General features: G+C 38.9%; 1 protein-coding gene across 4 annotated transcripts in view; it reads left to right on the top strand.

Moving 5' to 3' along the window:
- The window catches only part of PCNX2 (pecanex 2), a 352,025-nt gene that overhangs the window by 109,938 nt on the left and 214,364 nt on the right, over positions 1–27,723 (top strand). For all 4 annotated transcript variants that reach the window (XM_055147380.1, XM_055147381.1, XM_055147382.1 and 1 more), the window contains 4 exons: positions 565–710; positions 5,968–6,121; positions 6,205–6,237; positions 16,615–16,786. In XM_055147380.1, the coding sequence (XP_055003355.1) occupies positions 565–710; positions 5,968–6,121; positions 6,205–6,237; positions 16,615–16,786 (505 nt within the window). The remainder of the gene's footprint in view (positions 1–564; positions 711–5,967; positions 6,122–6,204; positions 6,238–16,614; positions 16,787–27,723) is intronic.

Here is a 27,723-nt window from a genome sequence, read left to right on the forward strand (position 1 = left end):
GTGAATGGGGACAGTTTTACACTGGCCACAAATATTCATAGACATTTTATACCTGCTTATAAATTTTGTTTTAATAAACTTTTTATTAATCAAACTTTTAAAAAAGCATGGTACCCAGTGTTATTTAGTGTAGGGAAAAATAACCTAAAGTACCTGTGGTCTTGGGTTCTCAACTGATTTGTGATGCAGAATGAATGCTAAGTGCACATAAACCTGACAGTGTTGAGATGTACCTTATCGATTAGATCTAAGGTGTAACAAGGTGAAACTGCACATTTTCCAAAGATGACCAATGAGTCAATATGAAAAACATTATAAAGAGGCTAATCTTAGTTTTCTGAGGAATTTAGTAACATTAAATAATTGCACATCGATGATGAACAAAGAAATTACTGATTTAATTGCAAATATAATTTCTGGAAGTGGCCACTAGCTTGTTTTAAATGTGACATCAGGCTCCAGAAGAGTTAAGTTTGTTTTTTGTATTTTCTAATTAATGACATAAATTTATGATAATATGACAATGTACAACCCTTTCTCTTTTGTTTCCCTTGCTATAAAAAGCATTTGAGTCAGGATCTGGAAGACTCATCTTGTTCTTCAACACAAGGAAAATTTAACAGAGAGCAATTTTACAAATTTATCATTTTCCCTGGAAAGTGGATTAAAGTCTGGTACGATCGACTTACTTTGTTGGCGCTACTTGATCGGTAAGCTGCTGAGCTTGCAAGTGTACAAATGAAAGACACAATGGGGCCATAAACAATGTGGGCTTATGTGCTTAGAAAAGAAAAATTGCCTTTCAGTAATCTTTCCTGGAATATTATCAAGTTGAACACCTTTTTGCAAACACAGAGTTGTGAACTGTGAGGACTGTGACAACTGGAGAAATAGTAATCTAGCCATCAAAATGGGGAAAATGGGAACTGGATAATGTAGTTTAGATTTCAACTGTAGGGACGATACACGGGTGGTTCTGTTCACAGCTTGGCACTTTTTTGCTTGTTTATTTTGATTTTGGGGCCATACCTAACTGTGCTCAGGGCTCAGTTCTGACTCTGCACTCAGTGCTCACTCCCAGTGGGGCGTAGGGGACCGTGTGGTGTTGTAGGGATGAAATCCAAGTGAACGGCAGGAAAAGCAAAACTCCTACCCGCTGTTCTCTCGATCCAGTCCAACTTGACATATTTTTGTAGAAAAACTTGAGGGTTCCGTTTGTGGCATGGAACACGACTTAAGTGTGTTTGGTCAGGGATAAAAGGAGGGTGGATAAAGTGATTGCTACTTTTTTTCTATTAATAACTTTGGTCTGTTTTTTTCTTTTCTTCCTGTTATACACTCATTTAAAAGTTAATATTTCATTGAACACGTTTACTTATCACCTTTTTAACTTATGGGGGAAAAAGAAAAGAAAATAGGAAAAAGGAAAAAAAAAAGGAGTGTCAAGCTGTTAGTAGAACTACCCATGTATTGTCCCTAAAGTTGAAATCTAAATCATATTACCCAACTCTCATTTTCCCCATTTCTTATAAGAAATTAGAAATTATTTGATCTATAGAAAATGCTCTGGGATCACTATCTGAGAGGGAGAGGAGATGGGAAGGTTGTTTATGTTGTGGTTTACTGTAACGGGTATTACTTGATGGAGCTAGGCAGGGAATTTCCATTTCTATTTTCCCCACACAAAGATATACAAGGGATAGGATTATGATCCTTAAGGGCAACATAGCTTTGACTAGAGCAGTGCTGGTTTGAAAATTCAAGTTGGTGTGATTAAAGCTGCCAGCAGCAAATGCTGAGTTTCTCATTTAGATTCTAGCCAGTGGGGCAGAAGACTGGTTGCCTGCTTGGCTCTAGTTGGTCTCCCAGCGACTACTTGTTTCAGTAGCGTCTTAAGTGGTGTGATCACATACTGAAAAAAACTATAGTCGTTCAAAATTACAACAGTAAATTTTAGGACCTACAAGCCTGGAAATGAAGTTACGATGTTTTGTTGTTTTTTTTTTCTAATAACACTGTTCCCCAAGGAAAACATTCTTAAATTGAACACTTCATACTTAACTAAAATAATCCAAGATACATTCTGTTATATAGGCAGTTTTTAAAAATATTTATTTTCCTGTTAACAATTAATTAGTAAAAACTGGACTAGTAAATGTCCAAGTTTAAAATTTTTATAGGCTTTTAGGTTTATATTTTACAATCCACCTGGCAACAAAAATTAACTGAAAACCTAAAGTTAAATACTATGAAAGAAATGGAGGCTACTGTAGTTTTTTTTTTTTATAAATTTGTGGTTTATAGTTTTAATCACACCTCACATGCCGTAATGGGCTTTTGATTTCATATTCAAGAATAGCCTAATGATCACTTCACTCTCTCATCCTTGTAGTAAACTACTTTTATGGGGAGTCACAGGCTCTGATCAACTTCGTGTAGGTAAAATCTAGTCTTCACTTGTTAGGATAGTAGCATTGTTAACGGAGGATTCTGATAAAACCACTAGTGCCTCAATTTTCTCTGTTAAATGAGGAATATCTCAAGTTTGCCACAGCAAGAATTGTACAAATATTATTTGCTATTATCCCTATTATTATTTCTGAAATGTGGTCCAGAACATAGAAAGAAGAAAAAAAAATTGTTGATATTTTTTGGGCCACACTTGGCTTGGTAGTGCTCCTGGCTCCTAGCTCTATGCTTAGAGATGGCGCCTCCTGGTGAGGTTCCAGGGATTAAAACCCAAGTAAACCAGGCGCAAGGTAGTGTGCTACCTGCTGTAATATTGCTCCAACCTGAAAAAAAAAATTTAAGAATGAAGCAATATTAGAGTGTCTGGAGTACGTGCCACTAAATATAAACATTAAAATATGTCCTTGACTGAAAACACTTTATGTTCAGTCTGTTTTGTGTCACCTAGAAACAAGCTCGGTGATTTGGTTTTCCAGTGAAGTTAGATGGGAAAAAGAGACTAGATGAAGCCTCAGGTGACAGCAATGAAGAGGGAAAAGCTCCCAAACAATGACCTAGAAAAATCACGCAACTTGGGACCTTTGCAAAGGAGTGTAATCTCCTGACAGGATTCTGGGTCAGAGTCAGCTGGGAATTTTATAGAAATATTGTCTTGAGCATGACAAGTATTAACTACAATGTAGCCTGAGCACTCTCTAGGGTTGTGTTCAGGTTCCCCCTAGAATTTAAATTCTTGTTTGGGATCATTATGGTCTGAGAGGTATATTTAAGAGAACACAAATTTACACAACTTTGCATTTTATACTATGATAGCTATATTTTTATTTCAAAAGTCATAAATTACTTATATTTATTATGGGGGAAATTATGTTTGAGATCACACATAGATTAAAGGTACTAAATTATTGATTAAGCTTAGAAAGAGCGAGAATGTGTGTTTAAAAAAAAAGAATTTGGCAGTGAATAAACAAGCAATGATATTCAACTAAGCTTTGAGAGAAATTCCTATAGTATAAGGCTGCTTAATTTTCTTTAGCTTTACTCAGGAAGCCAGACTAATATTCCCTGAAAATGTTTCCGTAGTCTCTGATCATACCATTTTGTTTCTTAGCATTGTAGACTCTGTTCAGATATTTGTCCTCAGTTTGCCATCCAGTCTGTTCAGATATTTTTGGCTAGTCTTTATTGTCCAATTTTACTTTCCCCTAACTTTATTTTGCCATTCCTCCAGTTGTAAAAACCCTAAGTTTTATTTCATGAATGTAGTTTATTAGTTTTGTGGACCCTATCTTGCAGTACTCATCTTAGCCCATTTGCAGCATTTTAAAAGTAATCTCTGCTGTGTTAGTATAATTCTCTTGAATTTTCAGTTAGTGTACTCTTCTTTTTTTTTAAATTAAAAAAAATTTTTTTTTTATTGAGTCACCATGTGGAAAGTTACAAAGTTTTCAGGTTTAAGTCTCAGTTATTACAATGCTCGAATACCCATCTCTTCACCAGTGCTCATATTCCACCACCAAGAATCCCAGTATAGCTCCACCCCGCACCCCCACACCCCTAACCCCCCCATGCCCCTAGCCCCCCACCCTTAACCCCGCCCCCGCCTGTGTAACTAATAAATTTCACTTTACTTTCACTTCGATTGCATTCAATATTTCAACAAAACTCACTATTATTGTTTGGAGAGTCTCTCCCCTAAAGTCAGACCTGCTGAAAAGGAAGCATTAGATAATTTGTTTTCCATTGCTGAGAATGAAGAGGTATGAGGTCGAGTGACCACACTTAGTGGCTTCTCGGTTTTGGGTTTCTGTATTTTAGTAACTAAGTCCAGAGAGATATCTGCCAGAAGTTGCTTCATTGCCAACTTGTACTTCTTGCTCAGTTACATTATATTCCACATATGAGTGCAATCTTTCTATGTCTGTCTCTTTCTTTTCACTCATTTCACTCAACATGATACTTTCCATGTTGATCCATTTATATGCAAATTTCATGACTTCATGTTTTCTGACGGCTACATAGTATTCCATTGTGTAGATGTACCAGAGTTTCTTTAACCAGTCATCTGTTTTGGGGCACTCTGAGTTTCAATTTCCTTGATGTTAATAGGACTATTCAGGAACTCCAGTTGTAAAAACCCTAAGTTTTATTTCATGTATGTAGTTGATTAGTTTTGTGGACCCTATCTTGCAGTACTCATCTTAGCCCATTTGCAGCATTTTAAAAGTAATCTCTGCTGTGTTAATATAATTCTCTTGAATTTTCAGTTAGTGTACTTTTCTTCTTAATTTTTTTTATTTCCTTTTGCCTTGTTGGTCATTTTTAAAGTCACCTTTGCTGATAACTTCTGCCTTAATGATGGAATTTCTAGGAGTTCTGAAGTTCTTTCCTTACCCTCTCTTCCCCTTCTCCCCCTCCTTTATCCTCCCCATCTTCCTGGATTTTAATACAATTGATCAGGACTGGCTCTTCTTTCTTTTTTTCCTTCCTTCCTTCCTTCCTCCCTTCCTTCCTTCCTTCCTTCCCTCACTCCCTCCTATTCTTTCTTTCTTTCTTTCTTTCTTTCTTTCTTTCTTTCTTTCTTTCTTTCTTTCTTTCTTTCTTTCTTTCTTTCTTTCTTTCTTTCTTTCTTTCTTTTCTTTCTTCTTCTTCTTCTTCTTTTTCTTCTTCTCCTTCTCCTTCTTCTTCTTCTTCTTCTTCTCCTTCTCCTTCTCCTTCTTCTTCTTCTTCTTCTTCTTCTTCTTCTTCTTCTTCTTCTTCTTCTTCTTCTTCTTCTTCTTCTTCTTCTTCTTCTTCTCCTTCTCCTCCTCCTCCTCCTCCTCCTCCTCCTCCTCCTCCTCCTCCTCCTCCTCCTCCTCCTCCTCCTTCTTCTTCTTCTTCTTCTTCTTCTTCTTCTTCTTCTTCTTCTTCTTCTTCTTCTTCTTCTTCTTCTTCTTCTTCTTCTTCTTCTTCTTCTTCGTCTTCTTCTTCTTCTTCTTCTTCTTCTTTCCTTCTTCCCCTCCCCCCCTCCTCCTCCTCCTCCTCCTTCTCCTCCTTCTTCCTTCTGCTCCCCCGCTCCTCCTCCTTATCCATCTCCCCCTTCTCCTCCTCCTCCTCCTTCTCCTCCCTTTTCCTCTCCTCAGCATTTGCAGGCCTGCAGAGCTTCCATCCCTATGGTGTGGGGTCTCAGTTCTTGTGTAGCATGCACCCCAATTTCATTACAGCACTATCTTTTGGCCCCCAGACAGGGAGATTTGACTATGAGATTGACACTTCATCATCATAGTTCAAATCTGGGATTATATTTTATTTGTCATAATTGTAGGAATATATAATTAATTTTTTTTACAAAGTAGGTATAGGGAATAAAAAAATCTTAACATATTGTTAGAAGTGTTCAGGTAGTTTCTACTAGAAATAGGAAATTGCCTTTAACCATATGTATTGATATACAACTAAACGTAGATGTATAAAAGACAGTATCTCTGAGATTTTTTAAAACTTCTTTTATTTGCACAGAACTGAAGATGTCAAGGAAAATGTGCTGGCAGTTCTACTCATTGTCCTGGTTTCTTGGCTCGGATTTCTAACTCTGAGCCGAGGCTTTTACAAAGACATGCGGGTGCTCCTCTTCTGCCTAGTCATGGCCAGCTGCCAGTATTCCCTGTTAAAGGCAAGATCACTTCTCATTCCTATGTCACCGATGTGTCTTTGAAATGATGAGATAATGACAGACCCTTTTGCTTTGTGTTCTAGAGTGTTCAGCCTGACCCTGCCTCACCAATTCATGTAAGTGTCGAAAACAAGTGAGTAGCTTGTCCTATTTGCTGTGTTAAAGGTAAGGGAATGGCTAAGATCTATTGTGATGGCAGAAAATATATATGTATATTTGTACAACTATTACTAAATATAGAAATAGAAATGTTTAAGTAGTCTGTTCAGTTGTCAAGTTCAGGTAGGGTCTAAGTACTTGGGTGGCAGGGAGAAATGCAGGGGTGGGTGACTCTCAGTTCGATGGTGCTTTCATTTGAAATGGCTCTGGACTAGGTGGGGAGATAGCAGACTCTGGATTCAGGCTGTTGCTTTGATTCCTTTTTCTTCATCGGAGTGAGTAAACCATGTGTATTTATCATGCCTCAGTTTCTTATGTGAGAATAAGGACGAGTGAAATTGAATTTCTATAATCTGTGCCATGTGTTTAAAATAGTGCTCAGGACATAGAGATGGCTTAATGAATTAGGATTATTAAGATTACTAGTCTCAGTTAACCAAGAATGTAAGTATGAATCATTACTTTAAAAAATAACAAATTTGATATCTTCACCTGTGATGTTTTTAATTATATTGCCTTTTTGTTTGGTCGGTCTTGGAGCCACACCTAGAAGTGCCCAGTGCTAACTCCTGGCTCTACATTCAGGGACCACTCCTGGCAGACTTGGGGTCCTACGTTGAGTGCCAGATATTGAGTCCTGGGCTGGATACATGCCAGGCAAGCACCCTACCTGCTGTACTTTCACTCAAGCACCAATATTGCTTTTTCTACCCCACAAATTGAGATAATTTCTGAGACTCCGGGCTTACCAGTGTGATTTCTTGGTGCTCTGTCATTCTTGTTTGAGTTCTGACATAAGCTAATTTTTTGCCAACGAGCTGTACCTTCTCCTACAGGGTGCTGGTGATAGGTTATGTTCCCTAGGCTTTTGCACTGGGACCACTACCTCGTGAACTTCCCAGCTTTTTCATTACGGTGAGCCCTTGTGGAGTCGTTCAATAAAAGAATGCCTTTATTTCTTCAGAATGGGACTAAATGACTCTCATCATTGGTGACTCTCATCACCCCTGGACAGTGCAGGACAATTGGATGCTTTACTACAAGCACTGTTCTGGGTCCAGGCTTGGACTGAAATCTTAGTACAACTTATAAGACTGTATTTTGTTTGGAATTGTTCCTTTTTCTATTTCAAATTTTTGTAATTTTGCAAACAGAAAAGGGGGAAATGTAGGATGACATTGCTTTGTCCTTTCCTCCCTTGCCACAAGAAGCTTAGGTTTATCCCAGTCACACCCATCAAGGTGCTCCCGAGTCACTCCCATTTCTTTGTTTATCTGTAACTACTTCTTTATGATCTCTTCCCCAAACAGTTAATCAGCTTTTCCCCCTAATCAGACTCTGTTAATTTGTAAGGTCAGATCTTTCTAGGACACTGAACTTATATTGTAAGTTAATATTGCCTTTCTCCTCTCCTTGTGTTTTTTGGATAGTTTACTTTAAAGCAATGCCCCTTTTGTATAGACACAAGAAGACAATATAACTTTTGTAACTTGGCATTTAATTGGCTTCGAATATTATTCATTCCCAGGCATCTGATTTCTCGACTTAAGCCTCAGTTGCCCTCAGTTCCTAGCACCTCAAAAGCAGTGTCCCGATGAGGGATGGGATGGACCCAGGGCAAGTGGTGAGTTATGTGCTACCCTGGCATCAAGATGGGCCTGGCCAAAGTGCCTAATTCTTAACTATAAGTTAAGAGCTTGATCATGGACAAATGCCGTCATGATCCAAAAGTAACAAGGAGAAAAGAATGCCTTATCTTCTCTCTATTGTTCAGTAAAAAAAAAAAAAGACATATCCAGAATTTCAGATTGCTTTTAAATACAGGATAGCTAAAATTTAGTTCAAAGTCATTAAGAAAAGCTTATAATTGGGTGATCACGTGGCATACTTTGCAATCTTAAGTTCCTCTGTTCCCCATAATTGGTTTACATATAATATATCTTCTTTTATCCCAGAGTCTGAATGTCAAGATAAGTAGAACTAGCATAATTAGGGTATTAAGATGTATTGTTGTGATTATATTCAGAAATCTGGGTTAGGTGGTGTGAGAGAGGTGTGCAATTCTGAAATGTTTAGTTCATGCCCACCCTAGATGCCACATCCTTAACCTTCCTGTTTCTAAGCCCTCCTTATCAAGATGATACTTTAATTTCAGTGTCACTATTTTTCTGGGTGACTTACAAGGGAGGTGTTATATACCATTAAACATTTCTTTCTAATTTGCTGTCAGGAACAAAACAGAATATGCCAGTAATGGTGAATGGCAAGTACAGCTGCATAATTCCTGTGGATTTAAATGTTTCTTAACAGGGTCCCTATGCCATTACTCTAAGTTAGAGTTAAATTGCCTGTATTGGGCTAGCTCCTGGGAGATTAGGTCAGGATACTGGTCTTTTATTTGAACAAACATGTCTTTGAATAATGCTTAAAAAAATTACATATCTACTGTCACAGTAGCACGGCAGAGCCTGGCAAGCTCCTGGTGGTGTATTTGATATGCCAAAAACAGTAACAATAATGGGTCTCATTCCCCTGACCCTGAAAAAGCCTCTAATACCGGCACAATTGGAAAAGACGAGTAAGGAGAGGCTGCCAAAATCTCCTGGGTGGCGCAAATGGAGACGTGCCCATTTACTGGTGCCCATTCAAGCAAATTGATGAACAACAGAATGACAGTGATACAGTGATACTGTCACAGTAAAACACAATCTTTTACTTAGCTTACTTTTATTGCAGTAATTAATTTACTTCTCACAGATTTCTAAGAATATTAGTCTCTAATTTGAGCTGGCATTTTTGTAGCAGTTCAGGTAAGGGAAAGGAATATGGTAGCTATAAAATCTTTTCCTTTATTACCTGACTAAGCCATCAGGGCATTTAGCTGGCTAGTTTAGCATCTCCGGCTTATAATAGGAATGCCTTCAAAAGTACTCCCTGGCCAAGAGATTGAACAAAGTCCCAGTGTGGGCAGAGTTCTCATGTCTGCCATCATCTCTCGCACTGGCAAAGTTTTATTCATCAGGGAGTACTGGGAGAGTCTAAATGCTGTTCAAAATGACATTAATTTGTACATTAGTAGGGAGGAGAGAGCTATTTACACATTCATTCCATTCCTGCTCTTTAGAGTGATTCGCTTACTTTTCTTTTTTATTTCCAGGAGCACAGAAGTAGCAAATCTTGAGCAAGTTGTCAAAACCTGAAGCAAAACAAACATTTAAATATTGTATAAGTCTCAATGTTTCAGATGCAGATGGATTCTAACAGTTATGGTGCACTAGATTCTCGTCCTGAAAGAAATGTATTATGCTATCAAAGATTAAAAATTGAGGGTTATAGATATTGGCAACAATATGAGAAATAGAGACTGGTATAAAGTGACAGATAACAAGGCTGCTAATTACCTTACACAGTTTTGTGCACAGATCTGTAGCCACTAATAACCTAGAAAGAAAAAAATTCCATGAGACTTAGGATAGCAGAAACACTAGAATAATAGAGCCAATGCCTGGGGTCACTCCAGCATCTGCTGGAGTTCTGAGTCAGTGAAGTTGGAGCATCAGGGAATCTGCAGTCTGCATCTTAATGAGATCCTCTCCCCTACTCCCAGGTGATGGTGGAAGCAATTTCAGCTCACACAGGAGAAATCCTGAGGTCACATGAAACGTGCTGGTTTCAGGATCTAACGCCAGCCAAAGCAAGTGCAAATTAGGGGATTTTAGGCGAGTACCTTCTTTGAAACTCAGATTTTTCATTCACAAAAGAGCAAACTATGAAACTGACTGGAAGGTGATGAAACATGATAGTATACCACAAGTGCACAGCACCTGGCACTGAGGGCATACTTGGAAACTGTTGCATTTTTATTGTTCGTAAAACATTGATAATGGGGGCTGGAGCGATATACAGAAGGTAGGCGTTTGCCTTGCACAGGGGCGACCCGGGTTTGATTCCCAACATCCCATATGGTCCCCCAGGAATCATACTTCCAGGAGTGATTCCTGAGTGCAGAGCCAGGAGTAACCCCTGAGCATCACCAGGTGTGACCCAAAAATTTAAAAAATGGATAATGATATCCTTGACTGGATTTAGTAAAGAGTGAATTAGGAAACCTATATAATATGCTGACTACAAAGGCCTGGACTATACCAAGTCCTCTGTAAATATTTTGTTTATTTCTCGTGCTCTGCATATTTATCTTGTTTCTTGTACATACTTCAAAGAACAAGGGCTATAATTGTCCTACTCCATGAACTTTAGATACTATGCAGGAAGGGTACTTGAGGTTCTATAAAATCAGTGAGGATGATTTTTATGTTTTTTTTTAATTTTAGCACAGTGAAAATCAACAGCACAGTAGCATTCTGGTAAACACCATACTTTATCCTCCTTTTTACTAACCTCCATCAGTATGCTACATCTGTCACGTTAATGAACCAACACAGATTCGTTTTTATTAATTGAAGTCTGTGTTTTACTCAAACTCCTTAGCTTTTGCCAGGTGCCCCCTGCTGTCTGAGAAGTGCACTTCCTTAGGCATCTGACTGTGTCTGTTTTTTTATTGGGGGGGGGGGGAGTCACACCCAGCAGTGCACAGGATTTACTCTTGGCTCATGCACTAAGGAATTACTCCTGGCAGTGCTCGGGGGACCATATGGGGTGCTGGGAATCGAACCTGGGTCGCTTGCATGCCAGGCAAATGCCCTCCCCACTGTGCTATCACTCCAGCTTCCTGACTGTGTCTCTTGGTTGTGACCGATTCATTGTTTTTGGTGACTGTGATCATTTGAGGACATATTGTTCAGGGAATATGTACACTGCCATTCAGTTGGAATTTATCTAATATCTGTCATGATTAGACTAGTGGGTGTGTTTGGGGAGAAAATGTGCAGAAATAAAAGGCCATTTCACAGTGTCATGTTGTTATATCCACAGCATAACTAAACCCTGTTGCTATTAACCTTGACTACCTGGTTTGGAGCATGTTTCTTAGAAGAATATTTATCGGAAGAATGGCATACAAAAAATGGCAAATTATTTTTCCTTAATTTCTTAATATTTTGGTTTTATCAAAATACTCAATACTCAGGGGTTAGTCCTGGCTCTGCACTCAGGAATTACTCCTGACAGTGCTTGAGGTACCTTGTAGGATATTGGGGATGAACCCAGGTCGGCTGCATGCAAAGCAAGTGCCCTATCTGTATCTCCAAATATCTTAATTCTTTTTTTTTTTTTTTGCTTTTTGGGTCACACCCAGCGATGCTCAGGGGTTACTCCTGGCTTTGCACTCAGGAATTACTCCTGGCAGAGCTTGGGGGACCATATGGGATGCCGGGGATCGAACCCGGGTCGGCCGCGTGCAAGGCAAACGCCCTACCCGCTGTGCTATCGCTCCGGCCCCCAAATATCTTAATTCTTAATCCTGAAAATACGTGGGCTGTGATTAAAAGCCAAACAGTACTTATTTATGTAATTGAGTATATCTTTTGCTCAAAAGTATTCTTTAGAGCAGAATCATTTTAACTTTCTTTGGACTCATACTTAATTTCTACTATCAAGTACCAGCTGAACTGGGATCCTTCCTTTCCTTGCTAGAGAGGGAAATGGTATGGAACTGGGGGATTGTGGGTGGCAGCAATGTGGACAGAGTCTCGGCCAGCACTTTGATGCCCATTTTGTCATTCCTTTGATGAACAGTTGAAGCTGCATGTCTTTTCAGAGCTCACTAACGAATTAGGAATTTGACTCTAACACGAATCATTTTAGAGAACTAAACTATAAAACAATATTCTGGAAATGTATTTGCTAATGACTTTCACCATGTTTAGATTGAAGTTGCCTCTTCCTAGATTTTAAAAATTATTTGTTTCTTTGGTAGCTACTTATCTCCTTTACTCCTTTCTCTGTAACAGTTTGGACTCCCTCACATACACCAAGAGTGAGTCACAGAATACTTGCTATCAAAGATTTTATTAGGGTTCCACTTCCTGCAGCTCATTAAGTGCCTACCCCCAGCTTGTCTCCCATTACTTCTCATTCCCAGGGGACAGAAGCATGTCGTTTGAAATTTTCAGGATAACTCTTAAATAGACAAGTGATTTGCTATATTTGAAGTAAAAAAGAAATCACATGGGTTGGTCTCACCAAGAAATGCTATTAAAAGTAAACTAACCCACATCATCAGAAGCACCTAAAGATAGGGACTTGGAGAGATGACTCAAAGGGCTGGAGTGCATGTTTGCCCTGTCGAAAGTTTGAGTTTGATCTCTGGCATCACACTGCTAGCAGCATCCCCTGAGCATTGAGTGAGGAATGACCTTGAAGAACTGTGTGTGTATGTGGCAAAAATAAAACAAAGAAAAATGAAAAAGAAGAAGGAAAGTCTAAGAATAGCAAGTCCTTACTATAGAGAGGTCCAGGAAGGTTAACAGAGTGGCTGGGCAGAGCGTGCAGCTTTATGTCTAAGGCCATTATCAGATAAGGAGTCATTTTCATCCTCCAGGGCCCTTTTAGGAAAAGTCATGACCCCAAACTCATTTGGGGCTTCCCATAGCCCCATCCTTCATATTAATTGCTTCCTATGGGCAACATGAGCTTGGAGAGTATAAAGAGTGATAACTATGAAAGAAATTTAATGACATCAGCTCAAGTGCTTGGCCTGAAAAGGTCCAGCACACCTCTCCATGGTTGTTTGCAGCCAAAACGTAATGGGCAGGGCAATCCGAATCCAAATCCTTGCATACCCATACTATTTTCTGTCTGTCAAGCCTAGAGGATCTAGTTCCGTGATGTAAAGAAGAGTAGAGAATAGAGTTCTTAGTGTATAAGGAAGCTAGCCTTGTGAATGTGCTTATAGTGGGTGGGATGGGGATGGGGATGCTGAAAGGTTGGACATGTGTTAGTTAAAGTTGCAGTTCTGCATCATTTGGGAACAATGAAGGATCTCTGAACATGGTTTGATGGGAAAGGATGTTAAGTCCACAGTGTGGACAGATGGTGGTTGCCTGTGGCAGCAGAGGACCTGGGTCTGCAGGAAATCTGCAGTGGGCACAAACAGCAATAACTAATGGTAGGGGATCCATGGATTCTAAGACCCAGTCACAGGGCCCTCTATGATTCTCTTAGATGCTCCTTCATCATGATCATCAAACCCTTTTCCTTTTTATTTATTTTTTTAATTGAGTCATAGTGAGATGCACAACTTCCAGGTTGTTTATGTTTGGGTTTGAGTTATATAGTGTTCCAACACCCATCCCTTCACCAGTGTACATTTCCCACCACAAATGATTCCAGTGTTCACCCCTACTGCCACCCCACCTGCCTCTCTGGCAAGCACTTTTCTTCTCTCTGTCTACCTTTAGACATTATGACTTGCAATACAGATACTTAAAGATTATCACGTATATCGTTTTGCCTATTTTCAATAATTCTTGTCCAGAGAGATCATTTCTATTACTGTCATACTGACCCCCTTCTCTATCCTAACTGTCCTTTGAACCTCACACACTTGTGGCAAACTCCCAACCATTGACCAGTCCTCGAGACCCCTGTTTTACCTGGCCTTAGATATTGGTCTCACACTATTTTTTAAAAATATCCCCACAAATGAGTGCAGTAATTCTATATTTTTTCCTCTCCTTCTGGATAATACTCTCCATGTCCATCCATTTATAAGCAAATTTTATAACTTGATTTTTTACTAACAACTGCACAGTATTCCATTGTGTAGATGCACCATAGTTTCTTTAACCAGTCATCTCTTCGTGGACACTGAGGTTGTCTCCAGATTCTGGCTATTGTGAATAGCACAGCAGTGAACATACAAGTGCAAATGGGTTTTCTGCAGTGTGTTTTTGCTCACCCCCACCCGGCATATTTCCAGAAGTGGTGTTGCTGGTTCAAATGGGAGCTCAATTTCTAGTTTTTGAGGAATGTTCATATTGTTTTTCAAAAAAGGCTGTACCAGGTAACATTCTCACCAGTGAATGAGAGTCCCTTTCTCCCTGCAACTGTGCCAGCACTCGTTATTCTTGTCCTTTTGGATATGTGCCAGCCTCTGTGGTGTGAGATGATATCTCATTGTTGTTTTGATTTGCATCTTCCTCATGATTAGTCAAGTAGAGCATTTTTCATATGCCTTTTGACCATTTGAATTTCTTCCTTGAGGAACCCTTTTTCTTTTGTTTCCCCTAACTGGAAGCTTGACTCATTTGAGTGGTTCACCCACTTGAAAAGAGCATCAGTTAAAGTGATCCTTTCCCTTAGGCACATCACTGTATCACTGTCATCCCGTTGCTCATTGATTTGCTTGAGCAGGCACCAGTACCGGCTCCATTGTGAGACTTGCTGTTACTGTTTTTGGCATATCGAATACGTCACGGGTAGCTTGCCACGCTCTGCTGTACATGGGAGATACTCTTGGTAGCTTGCCAGGCCCTCCCAGAGGGGCGGAGGAATCGAACCTGGGTTGGCTGTGTGCAAGACAAATGCCCTACCTGCTCTCTCCAGGTGGCTTCCTGGAGGTCTTGATAGCCCCTGCTTGTGCTTTCTGTGCTTTGTGCTTACAGGGTGGGCTGTGATGTTGTGCATGTCATGGAACAGATAGGACCCCCTAACTGCATACATGACCAGCATTTATAAAATAGCTCCTGGGGTACCCCACAAATAAAACTGGTCATGGACCTCTAGTGTATCTTAAGGCTTAAGAAGACAATTGCAGGGTCAAGCAACTCCATATCGTCCAGCCATAGCATTGAACTGCCTGACCAGATGGGCTATGTGAAAGTTGACTCCTTAGTCCCCTGAGCACTCCTGGTAACCCCACCCCACCTTAAAAAAAGAAAGATGGAGCCTGGAATGATAGTACAGTGGGTAGGGGATTTGCCTTGCATGTGGCTGAACTGGGTTCAATCTCCGCATCCCATATGGTCCCCCAAGAGTGATCCTTGAGCACAGAGCCAGGAGTAACCCCTGAGCTTGGCATATTCAAGATAATAGCTCACATTTTTTTTGAGACCAAAGACTTCCGATTCCTTTTAAAAATGTATTTTTATTTTTAGGTTTGTAATAAAAGGAAGAATTAGGTCAAGGGGGAAGCAATTATTTAATTACATTTCCTTAGCAGTGTCTGTTTGAGGAAATGCCCCATGTGGTTGGGAATTTGTGTACTAAACAGATATCTGTACTCACAAAATGATTTTTCTGCTCACATGAAAGAAGTGCATGAAAATATGAATCTTTAATTGATAATTGGTTTTTCTTTTCTTTTTTTTAAGTAGAAAATATCCCCATACCCATTAATTGGTGACCCAGTTGGATACACAGGAAAATTCAGCAAAGTGCCAATATTCCTTGAAGTCTGAGCCTGGACTCAGGGCCAAACATAACCAGTCCCTATGGGCATGCTTTGCTTTCCTTCCTAATAAAGACGGTCTCAGAATAGAACCATTTCTAACGTAGAAGCAGTAGCAATTTAAATTGCATTTCTAAATATAACATCTTCAAGGCAGTGATTAAAAAAATTCACATCCAAATTCAATTCGCCGTAATCTTTGCCCATTTATTCAAAGTGCTTCATGAATTTCATAGTATACTTTCCTTAATTCATTTTTGTTAGTTATTTGATTCTTGTGCATTGTACATTGTTTTGTGACATGCAAATTCTCATTGAATTTTTTCCTGGGAAGACGATCTTGTATCTGTTCTTTATTTCTATCCATTTAAGACGAATAAAGTTTGTTCTTATGATAATGTTTTAAGGCCTAGATGCAATCTGTTAAGTTTTGGGTCCTTATCTATCTATCTATCCATATATATATACATATATATATATGAAGTTTTTTGAATTTGAATTATTCCTTTGTGTTCATAAACACATTTTGTATGATCTCTGCTGATATAATATTATCTCTGTATTCTGTTTATTTTTAAGTAACAAAGTTGAAGCCCCCAACTTGTGATTCTATTTCATATTAATAATGGGGTTCAAGTTAAACCAGGTTGAGCAAATAATGGTTTAAATTAGTTTTGTTCTTGAAATGCATAGTACACTCTTGAAAATGTATTAAATTATAGTTATATTTCTTTCAAAGATAGTAGTTAAATTTTCAGGTAAATCTTATTGAGTTTAAGTTCTCTCTTTGATATTCTTGCTCTGATTTGACAGAATAAGCACCATATTTTTTCCTGCTGTTTTATGTGTATCAACTACAATTGGGGAGGGGGAGAATGTATTCTATGGTATAAGTTAAATAATATACTGTAAATTATTTACTATAAAATTTTTGTCATTTAATTAAAATAAAAAGTACCACTCAGAAATTGTGTTTGTTTTCTAGGGACACAACCAAATCATAACATATAGCAGACCAATCTATTTTTGTGTGCTGTGTGGCCTTATTTTGCTTCTTGATATAGGGGCCAAAGCCAGGCACCCATCCTCTTACATTATCTATGGCCTGAAGCTCTTCTCTCCAGGGTCCCTCCAGTCAGCTAGGGACCTCTTAATAGGTGAGTTAATGTGGGGGTGGTGGGGGCTATAGAGGATGGAGAATCCACTTCCCTTTTTCTTCAGAATTCCAGATCCAAACCAGAGATATCTATATGATTGCTGGATAAGGAACTGATGTTTCAGTCTTGACTTGTACACACTCAGAAGATTGTATAGGAACTGGAATCCCAAAGCACACAGTCATAAATTATCATAAAGAACTTTGATTACTATGACCCAGAAGTTGCAGTACAATAATATCTGCTTTGTGCAGTGTTATCTCCTGGGTGATTGGTTTTGCCCTCGGAGAGTAGTCCCAGAACTGTTTCACATACAGATACTTTGATAAGCCGTGGATGAGTCTGGTCCTCAGTCCAGGCAGGACAGATATGCTAGTCACTGACCTTCCACTCTTACATTTTGCTCACCTTTAAATCGAGTTGGTGCTTGTACAATATGCTACATTTACACTGGCAATCTACATTAAGTATGATGTTAGAACTCTGACTCTGGAGCCAGATGATTGGCTAATTAAATGCCTTTTAAAAATTGAATTACTGTGAGAAACAGTTACAAAGCTCTCATGTTTGAGTTTCAGTCATGCAAAAATCTAACACCAATCCCTCCACCAGTGCACATTTTCCACCAATGTCCCCGGTGCTCCTCCCCTCCATCTAAACCCTATTCCTGCCTCTATGGCAGACAATTTCCCCCATACTTTCTCTCTACTTTTGGGCATTATGGTTTGCAATATAGGTACTGAGAGGCTATTACATTTGGTCCTTTATCTACTTTCAGCACACATCTTCCATCTCGAATGATTCCTCCAACCATCACTGATTTAGTGATCCCTTTTGTATTCCATCTGCCTTCTCCCCCAGCTCATGAGGCAGGCTTCCAACTATGGAGCAATATTCCTGGCCCTTGTGGCTACTGGCCATGGATGTCAGTCTCATTTTATGTTATTTTATATTCCACAAATAAGTGCAGTCATTCTATGTGTCCCTCTCTTTCTGACTCATTTCACTCATCATGATACTCTCCATACCATCCACTTACAAGCAAATTTCATGACTTCATCTTTTCTAATATCTTGAGAGTATTCCATTGTGCAGATGTACTAAAGTTTCTTTAACCAGTCGTCTTTTCTTGGGCACTCACTTTGTTTCCAGATTCTGGCTCTTGTGAACAGTGCTGCAATGAACACACAGGTGCAGATGTCATTTATACTGTGCTTTTTTGCAGCCTCTGGATATATTCCCAGAAATGGTATTGTGGAGTCATATGGAAGATCAATTTCTAGTTTTTTAAGGAATGCCTGTGTTTTTTTCCCAAAAGGATGGACCAGTTGGCATTCCCACCAACAATGAAAGAGGGCCCCTTTCTCCCACATTCGTGCCAGAACTGGTTGTTCTTGTTCTTTTTGTTGTATGGCTGCTTGAATACTTTGCTGGTTGTAAAACTTGAGCAAGGTCAATTTTAGTATGGGGACAGAGTACCAACATCAGAGCTAGTTGAAAGTTTAAAGTTTAAAATGCCTGTCCCAGGTATGGGCTATTATCATTTCATGCAAATGATCTTCCCCCATATTGGCCTGCAGCTATGAAAAATGTTAATGTCCCAAGAATTTTTTGATGGCATTGAGAGATTTACTGCCTAACTTGAGATTGACTTTGATAACATTGACCACACAGGCTGACAAAGGGCAGCTACCAAGATACTGCTCTTGGATCTGTTCCTTGATGAGAGATACTAATTAAAGCTTTGGGTCCCATATTTTTCTTTTTATGACTCTCCAAATCTCTTCAGTGGGTGTAAGTGTAAATTTTCTTTAGTCAGCTGTATGCAATGCAAGCGACTTACCTCCTATACTATATCTTTATTCTCAAGTTGTAAGTTTTCTTTATGCTCTTTACAGTTGAGAATTGTGGCAAACATTTTATGCTGTCTATCCTTCAGTGGTATTATCTTATCTCCTGCTATATTAATAGCATACTATTTATTTCCCCTATCCAACCATCATTAGTCCCACTTTGTCTGTATTCTCAGTATGTTTCATATTATATCATGTGAGGAACTGAGGAGCTTCTAACTACCAAAAGTTTAGGTACTCTGTGTCTATGAGATCAGGGAGGAAACTGCTGTTTAGAAAATGATAATAGGAAAAAATAGAAAGTGATCTCATGTTAAGAGTTCCAATCACTGTCCTCTTGTCCAAGAATATTTGCTTCTTCCTTGTTGATGCATTTCACTTTACTTTAAAAAACTATTACTTGAAGTTATGTCCACTAATACACACACACACACACACACACACACACACACACACAGGTCTTCAGTCAGTTTTGATCTTCTCACAAATCTGCCTATTGATCTTCTTGAGGTCAGCTGTAATTAAGAAGTTAGATTGGAGTACCTAGAGATGTCCAATGACAACTCTGCGAACTTTCCTATTGTCATCATTTTGTAAACAGCAGAGCTAGAGTCTCAAGCCCAAGAATACAGGGGGATCTGGGAATTACTTACAGAGATGTCGTCATAGGATTTTTTGAAGATGTATGGGAAACATTTATCTATGTCTAAGTGTTCCCTTTCCCTCTGCAACCCACCGTCAGTCTAACACTTCTATGAACAACTCGAGCACGTGTTGGTGTTGACTGAGTACGTGAGAGAGTTCCATTCCTGAAGGTCACAAAGACGTGCAGCCTGAACTGAGCCCCCCCAGCAGGACTCCTCCGTATACTCATATTGAACCCTGCTTCTGTCTAATTCTACTCTTAACTAATGACGGCTCATCTCCCTTACATTTTTACCCAATTTTCTAGTCTCTCAGAACCCCTAACTCTCATTACCCAAAACTCATTTTATAACCCCTGTGCATCGCAGGGTGTGACCCAAAAGGCAAAAAAAAAGTGTGTTTCGAGCACTAAATAAATTAATGTGCAAAAAAGTATTTTGAAATATTTTTCATTCATAAATGATTTAAAGCAGATAGTCATTTTGTGCTGTTCAACATAGCTCTTAGAATAAGAACAGATGTATTTAGCATCTTTTATAGATAATTTATTTAAAGAGATTCAGGAATATAAAACAAGGTCATCCTATTTAGAAATAATTCTTTAAGGGGCTGAGTGGTAGTATAGAGAGGGTAGGGCATTTTTCATACACTCAGGTTTGATCCCCAGCACCATTTACAATCCTCCAATTCCCACCAAGAGTAACCCCTGAGCACAAAGCCAGGAGTAAACCCTGTGTACTGTTGGATGTGCCCCCTCATTATAAAGGAAATTCTTTTTAAAAGTGGGCATCTTCCTCGTTGCTGTTCATCTCCTTTGTTGCTATCAAGAAATTGAGTTGCTTTACCACTGCAAACCTACTAACATTAGAATGTGGAATTTTATTCAGGTTCAAAAAGTAAGACCTTAAAATCCTAAGATTTTACTTTTGGTGGTAATCCTGGCTCTAGATCAAGCTACTGTCTATTTGTCAGGTCATTTAATTTTACTTTAAATCAATTAAAAAGTGGAGACAGGAATGGGAGTAAGTCTTTTTCTCGTCTTTCTTCACTGGAATTGCCTTTCCCTTAGAAAAGATTGTCTTAAATAGTACTTCTGTCTGTCAACAGTGAAGAGTGAAAACAGTTATAAAAAAATCTTCCAGGCCTACTAAATGGCTTCTGGGGTAAAGAATGTAGGAAAAATAGAATAACCTTGATCCCTATGGAGCAACTGTGTTAAACATATTTGCACTGAGTGAATGTGTTAAACTAATTTTCACCAAGCAGGGAAACTTCATGGAACTAATTTGAAACAATTGGAAAAGAGATGAAGGTGACAGAGGCTTAAACTATTTTCCTGACTTTTGACAAAAAGGAAGAAAGGAAGGAAGGAAGGAAGGAAGGAAGGAAGGAAGGAAGGAAGGAAGGAAGGAAGGAAGGAAGGAAGGAAGGAAGGAAGGAAGGAAGGAGCGAGCCACAGGAGAAATTCAAAGCCATTTACTCTTTGTAGAATATATTCACCTGTCTCTCAGCTATCTAAAGAGTTGCAAGTGGCATAGAGTTACTGCCGCTGTTTTTAGATTCAGAGTCGAGGAAGTGGAGAATAAGGGTAATTCAGAGAAAATAAAAAATTATTAGTTAGAAAAGGAGTGTATTAGTTCCCTTCCTAAGGCAGCCACAATCAAGTACCACACACTGGTGGCTTAGAAAAACAGAAATGTGTTGTCTCATAGTTTTGGAGTCAAGAAGTCTCAAATCTCAGAAGATATCTGGGAGAAACTATTCCTGGCTTCTCTTTGACTTCTAAATGAAGTTCTCCCTTTATCGCTTCATGTCTTCTTATTTCAGCCCTTGTCTAGCTCTGTTTGATTTTTAATTTTATTTTTGCCATTTTTATTGTGGGATCATTATTTATACTTTTTATGTATGTATTGTTACAACACCACAACACCCATCACCATAGTGCCTATTTCCTCCCACCAGTGTCTGAGGGCTCTCCCCGGCTGCCCCCCGTTTGGGTAAACTCAATTCTGTAGAAAAATCTCCAAATTTTGTGCTTATGACCATTTGTTATTCCCTTCATATGTTGGAGTTCCATAAAATTCTTAATGCATATAAGTTGATAAAGTTTTATCTGATAAACTATTTCTTTTTCTATAGGTATTGAATTCAATAGTATGAGTAATTCTATGCTAATACCTTAAATGTACATGAAATAGACAAATTATTCTAATATGCAGTTTAGTAAGAGTAAGGAATTTTTTTTTTTTGCTTTTTGGGTCACACCCAGCGATGCTCAGAGGTTACTCCTGGCTTTGCACTCAGGAATTACTCCTGGCGGTGCTTGGGGGACCATATGGGATGCCGGGAATCGAACCAAGGTCGGCCGCGTGCAAGGCGAACGCCCTACCCACAGTGCTATCGCTCCGGCCCCAAGGAAATTTTTTTTAATTAAAGAAAAATCTAAATACCCCTATGAAAGTATAAAAGCGTGTTTTATCCTAAAAAGAGGATAGTATCTTTGTGTTGGAAAATATTAAAGATAATGTTTAAGTTTTTCAGTAATAAGTAAGAGATTATAATAAAATATCTATATGTAAAAAGTTACTCTTATAGACATAGAATATTCAATATAAATGAAATGTTTATTTTTTATTAAAAAAGTATAATAAGTATTTTATTCCTTAGCAAGCTAGGAAAAAAATACATTCCTGAATACAGTAGAGAGAAACTATAAGATCCATGAGTGATTGTCATACACAAGGGCAAAGGGCTGAGAAGTTTGTCAAATCTTTTAAAGCAGCTCCTTTAAAGATTCTTGCAAAATTGATTTCAAGGCTATAAACTTCCTAACCTGTTGCCTGTTTATGAAGCTTTGTGTCATTATTTCCAATCTGGATGATTATCTTGCTGAATATTCTTGGTGAGGTGTTCTTTCCATTCAGTCTTTATACTATATTCCATTTTTTTCTAGCTCATAAAGTCTCATTTGATAGATCTGCTGTGAATTTTACAGACTTTTCTTTGTAAATTTGTTTTTTGACCTCACTGCTTTCAATATCCGTCTCTGATTATAATGTGTCTTGAAGCTTTTTTATTTGGATCTATTTTTGCTGGTTTTCTTTGAGTCTCTTGAATCTTGGTGCTTGCACTCTTCAAGTCTAGGAAATTCTTATTTATGATTTATTCAGCTAGTGTTTCATTTTTTTAAAAATTGAATCCACCTCCCTGTTCTTCAGGGACTTTGATGATTCTTATATTCTTCCACCGGAACCCATCATGTAGTTTTCATGTGTACCATTAATTTTTTTTTCAGATTTTCTTCAATCTTCTGTTGATTTTGGAGGTTTCCTGCTTGTCATCTTGAGCTTACTAATCTTTTCTTCGGTTCCTATTACTCTGCTGCTCCATGACCTTCTATTGAGTTGTATACAATAGAAGGTCTGTATCTTAATTAATGTTTACTCCCTGACTCTTCATTTTGATTAGTACTAATTATCATTTTCTCATTTTGGCTCTCACACTCTCTTGTGCCTTTCAGATTACCTATGACATAATTTCTTTGAGCTTAATAAATATCCTCAGTATGATGTGACTAAAGGCGTTCTTAGAGAATTTACCAAACTGCTTGGTAGGTTGGTTTTAGTAGAGCCTTTGATGCTCTAATTTTCAGTCAGTGATCTTGGTAGACTTCTGTGTGTTTGCTGTGTTCCTGCTGTGCAGAGGGCAAATCTGTGTAATGAGCCCCTCTGTGAGTCTCTGAGAAATTGTTGCTCTTTTCCTTTCCTACTGGCCTACAAAGGTCCTGTTTCCCTAAAGATAACATTTACAAGTACTGGAGGGTAGAACTCAGCATCTCTTTGGAGGAGCAGAATTCAGCCCGTTCCATAAGTCCAGTGAAAAAAGACAAGTGAGAAACAAAAGTTAAGTAAATGTGAGACTGTTTCACATCCTGTGACCCACAGTGTCTTGTTTCTCTTCGTAGAAACTGTGCAAATGGTCCACTTCTGGGGGGTTCTGGGAGTGGGGAATTATCTCTGAAGCTTAGGCTTCCTGGTAATATTTTTGTTATCCATTATGCTCCTGGTTTGTACTCAGCATCACCAAGAGATGAGAGAGGGAGGAGTAGCAGAGAAAAAGAACTAGGAAAGGAACAAGGGTGGGGGGTAACCCGTATCTGCTATTTTCTGGCAAAGCTAAGTCACATCATTCTGCTTCCCAGAGCAGAGAGATTCAATGTGTGAGCCACTGATGGGATATAAGATGCATAGAAACTGGACAGGAAAAGATGAAGGAGCTCCTAGTTGTAGAACTGTGGTATATTAACAGTAAATAGAGAAAAGCAAGTAACACAATAATACTCATTTTATGATTCTCTCACATGTTCAGAATACCATTATTCTTCTCTTTCATTATAGCACTATAGCACTGTCATCTTGTTGTCCATCGATTTGCTCCAGCGGGCACCAGTAACATCTCCATTGCAAGACTTGTTACTGTTTTTGGCATATTGAATACGCCACGGTAGCTGGCCAGGCTCTGCTGTTCTGGCGGGATACTCTCGGTAGCTTGCTGGGCTCTCCGAGAGGGATGGAGGAATCAAACCTGGGTCGGCCACATGCAAGGCAAACACCCTACCCGCTGTGCTATCGTTCCAGTTTTTCATTATAAGAAAACAATATTCTTTTGTTTCTAGGAATAGGGTAAAAGTTCTTAGTCAATTCTTATTCTTGTGACCAGTCATGTTGGTGACCTCTGGGCTAGAAATTTTATGACTGAAATTTTGAGTGACTTCAACAAAAGTCTCTGGGGGAAATTGCCTTTATATTTTTGAGATGAGAAAGTCAAGAGATCTGCATTTCTTAGTAAACGTCTATCAAAAAGGGTTGTAGCAGAGCCAGAGTGTTCCTTTTGGAACACAGTAACATAAACTGCACTGTCTGGAGAAAGGGCATGGAATAAGGATGTTCACCCTAGAGGAAAAAAATGTGCAGGTGCAGGAGTTACCCTCAGTGCTACCAGGTCGAGATGGGGAAGGGACTTTGTTCTCTTTTTTTCTGTTGCTGTTCAACCTGCTCCTTCCAAGGTGTGAGTGAATTGCAGCTCACTGTGGAAAACACCGTCATAACTTCACCCCCTCACCCCCAAAAAACCCTTGAAACAGCAACAACAGAAACCCAACTCTTTGAATTAAAGTTTTCCACCAGTAGCATTTATTTGTGGACTCATAAAACCAGGAATTCCCTGACATGAAAAGAGATCTGGCCAGGTGAGAAGGGGTTGAAGAGTGCCATGCCCTGAATACTTTCCTAAACAAATGGCCTCTGTTGTCCTTTTCAGATATAAGAACTTTATTTTAATCCTCAGGAGCCTCCACTCCTGCCTATAATAATGCATCATCAATAATATAACCCTTGGAGACAAGTGGAGGTTTGTTACCAGTTATTGGCATGTACCCACTTTCTTTGCATATGTAGACTTTACATTTCTATGCCTTTTGTTTGTTTATTTGGTTTTTTTAATTTTTAAAGTTTTATTGAATCACCGTGAGATAGTTACAAGCTTTCATGTTTGGGTTACAGTCTCACAATGACCAAACACCCATCCCTCCACCAGTGCACATTCCCCACCACCAATATCCCGGGTATACCCCCCCCCCCCCATTTCCCACCCTCTCCCTGCCTCCATGGCAGACAGTATTCCCCATACTCTCTCTCTACTTTTGGACATTATAGCTTGCAACACAGACACTGAGAGGTCAGCATGTTTGGTCATTATCTACTTCCAGTATGCATCTCCCATCCCAATTGGTTCCTCCAGCCATCATTTTCTTAGTGATCCCTTCTCTATTCCATCTGCCTTCTCCCCTCCATTCATGAAGCCGTCTTCCAGCTATGGGGCAATCCCCCTGACCCTTGTATCTACCGTCCTTGGGTGTCAGCCTCATGTGATGCTACCCTACACTCCACAAATGAGTGCAGTCCCTCTATGTCTGTCCCTCTATTTCTGACTTAATTCACTTAGCATGATACTCTCCATGTTTATCCGTTTATAAGCAAATTTCATGACTTCATCTCTCCTGACAGCTGCATAGTATTCCATTGTGTAGATATACCAAAGTTTCTTTAACCACTTATCTGTTTTAGGGCACTTAGGGTTGTTTCCATATTTTGGCTATTGTGAACAGTGCTGCAATGAATATATAGGTACAGATGTCATTTCTACTGTGCTCTTTTGCATCCTTGGGATTTATATCTTATTAAAGACAAGTTTCCTGACCCTGCAGTTTGTGTGAGGACAGTTAGTTAATGCACAAATGTGGCACATTGGAGACAAACAGTGGATATGTTCACATCAACCCTACTGTGTCCAGTTACATTTTCATGCTATTTTAAGTCTACAATGCTCACCCCCACCAGTGAAAACAGGAATGAATAATACTATTCACTTTTAAACCAATAAAATGTCTTTATTTAGAGTTTGGCTTGAATGAAAATTAAGCTGTGTTAGTAGTTTCTGCATTTTCAGCAATTACAAGGAAACTGAGGAATTAGGTAAAAATGAGAGAAAATGATAGACCCTCTCAGTGATGTGTTAAAAAAAATAAAACAAAAAAACAATAAACTTTATTCATAGGGCTAATGGTTAGCCAGGCGCTCTATTTTCTATTCTTGGTAGCAAAAAGGACAGAATATTTCAGCAACTTCAAGTACAATTTTCTAGACCTCTTCCTAAAGCAATTAGCATTTGTTGTTTTTTCATTGACATGAACTGCCACCTGGCAGGTGACCTCTGCTGAACTCTCATTTCTCTCCCTCCCCACTCTGCGCTCCGCCCCTCAATTGTGCTTTCACTCCCTGTGCCCTTACTGTGCTCTCACTACCCCCTTTTTTTTTTCCTGCTTTTGGTGTTTTATTTTTTTTATTTTTTAAATTTTTTATTAGTGAATCACCGTGAGATAAAGTTACAGACTTACAGACTTTCATGTTTGTGTTTCAGTCATACAATGATCGGTACCTATCCCTCCACCAGTGCCCATTTTCCACCACCAATGGTCCCAACATCCCTCCCACCACCCCCACCCTGTCCCCTCTACCCCACCCCACCTCTTTGGCAGGGCATTCCCATTTGCTCTCTCTCTCTCCTTTTGGGTGTTGTGGTTTACTACAGAGGTTTTAAGTAGGCATCTTGTTCGGTGTATAGTCTATTTTCAGCCCATATCTCCCATCCCTAGTGGGCCCACCTAGCACCCTTTGCTTGGTGGTCCCTTCTCTATGAGCTGCTTCCCCCCCCCCCCCCAGCATGTAAAGTAATAGAATGGGAGACTAACACCCAAGAATAGTAGAGATAAGTATACCAGGATCACTTCCTATTAAGACTAGAAGTTTCCTCTTTTCTTGAGCTCTGGAGCTTTAGATCCTGAGCCTCTGTATGCACCACTGTTCTCTGTCTGTTGTCACATTTCATTATAATTCTGCACACAGAACCCCAAACACATTCAGTTAGGACTTTCTGGTATATCTTACCAATTTATTTCCTTCATGCTGTCCTTTATTGTGATCCAGTTCTACCTCATTGGTTCGAGTTTCTGAACACGTTTCTTAAGTAGAATACCTCTTTATCCCTGCTTTGAAGAGCCAGCTTCCAACATATGCTTACATTCAGTTTCATTTCACACTCACAATTTTCTCAATAGTTCTTTATTCTAGTGTAGTATTTATCACACACAGCAACTGCGAAGGTGAAAGAATAAAACCTGTATATCTTCTTTTTGCCCCTATCCTGACAAATTACTTTTTTCAGTTTTTCTTGCTTGGTTTTGAGTTCCAAAGTTCACAGAAGAATCACTGAATTTGATAGAACTTAAATGATTTAAAACTTGGGGTATCATAACCATATGTACAAAATAAAATTTCTGTTGATTGTTAGATCTTTCTTTTTATATTTCTGATTCAGAAAATCTGAAGAAAAAATTGTATCTTACACAGTTATATCTTGAAAATAAGTATTTATACCTTTGTGTCTACTTTGATTAGAAATGTATTACAAGTGCTTGAAATTTTAAAATTTAGCTTAAAATCTTGCTTCAGAAGACATGGTAACAAAATTATCACATGTCAAAATTTTACTCCAGTCCCTAGCAAAGGCCTATTAATCATAGCCATATTCATTGTACAAAATTATATATATATATATATATATATTGCTTTTCTTTGGGTAAAATACTCAGCATTGCTCAGGGCTCAGGACTTACTACTAGCTCTGTAATTACTAGCTCAGAGATCACTCCTGGCAGTGCCAGAGGGACCATATAGTACTACAGATAGAACACGGGTAGACTCCATGAAGGCTGGAGTCTTAATCCCTGTATGATATCTCCAGTTCAAAAAATTTTAGTAAAGTGTTGGAATTGTTCCTTGATAGTCTCTATCTATATATTTTTTCTTTTGGGGGCCACAC

Source organism: Sorex araneus, chromosome 9 (assembly GCF_027595985.1).
Source record: "Sorex araneus isolate mSorAra2 chromosome 9, mSorAra2.pri, whole genome shotgun sequence".
NCBI classification, from domain to species: domain Eukaryota; kingdom Metazoa; phylum Chordata; class Mammalia; order Eulipotyphla; family Soricidae; genus Sorex; species Sorex araneus.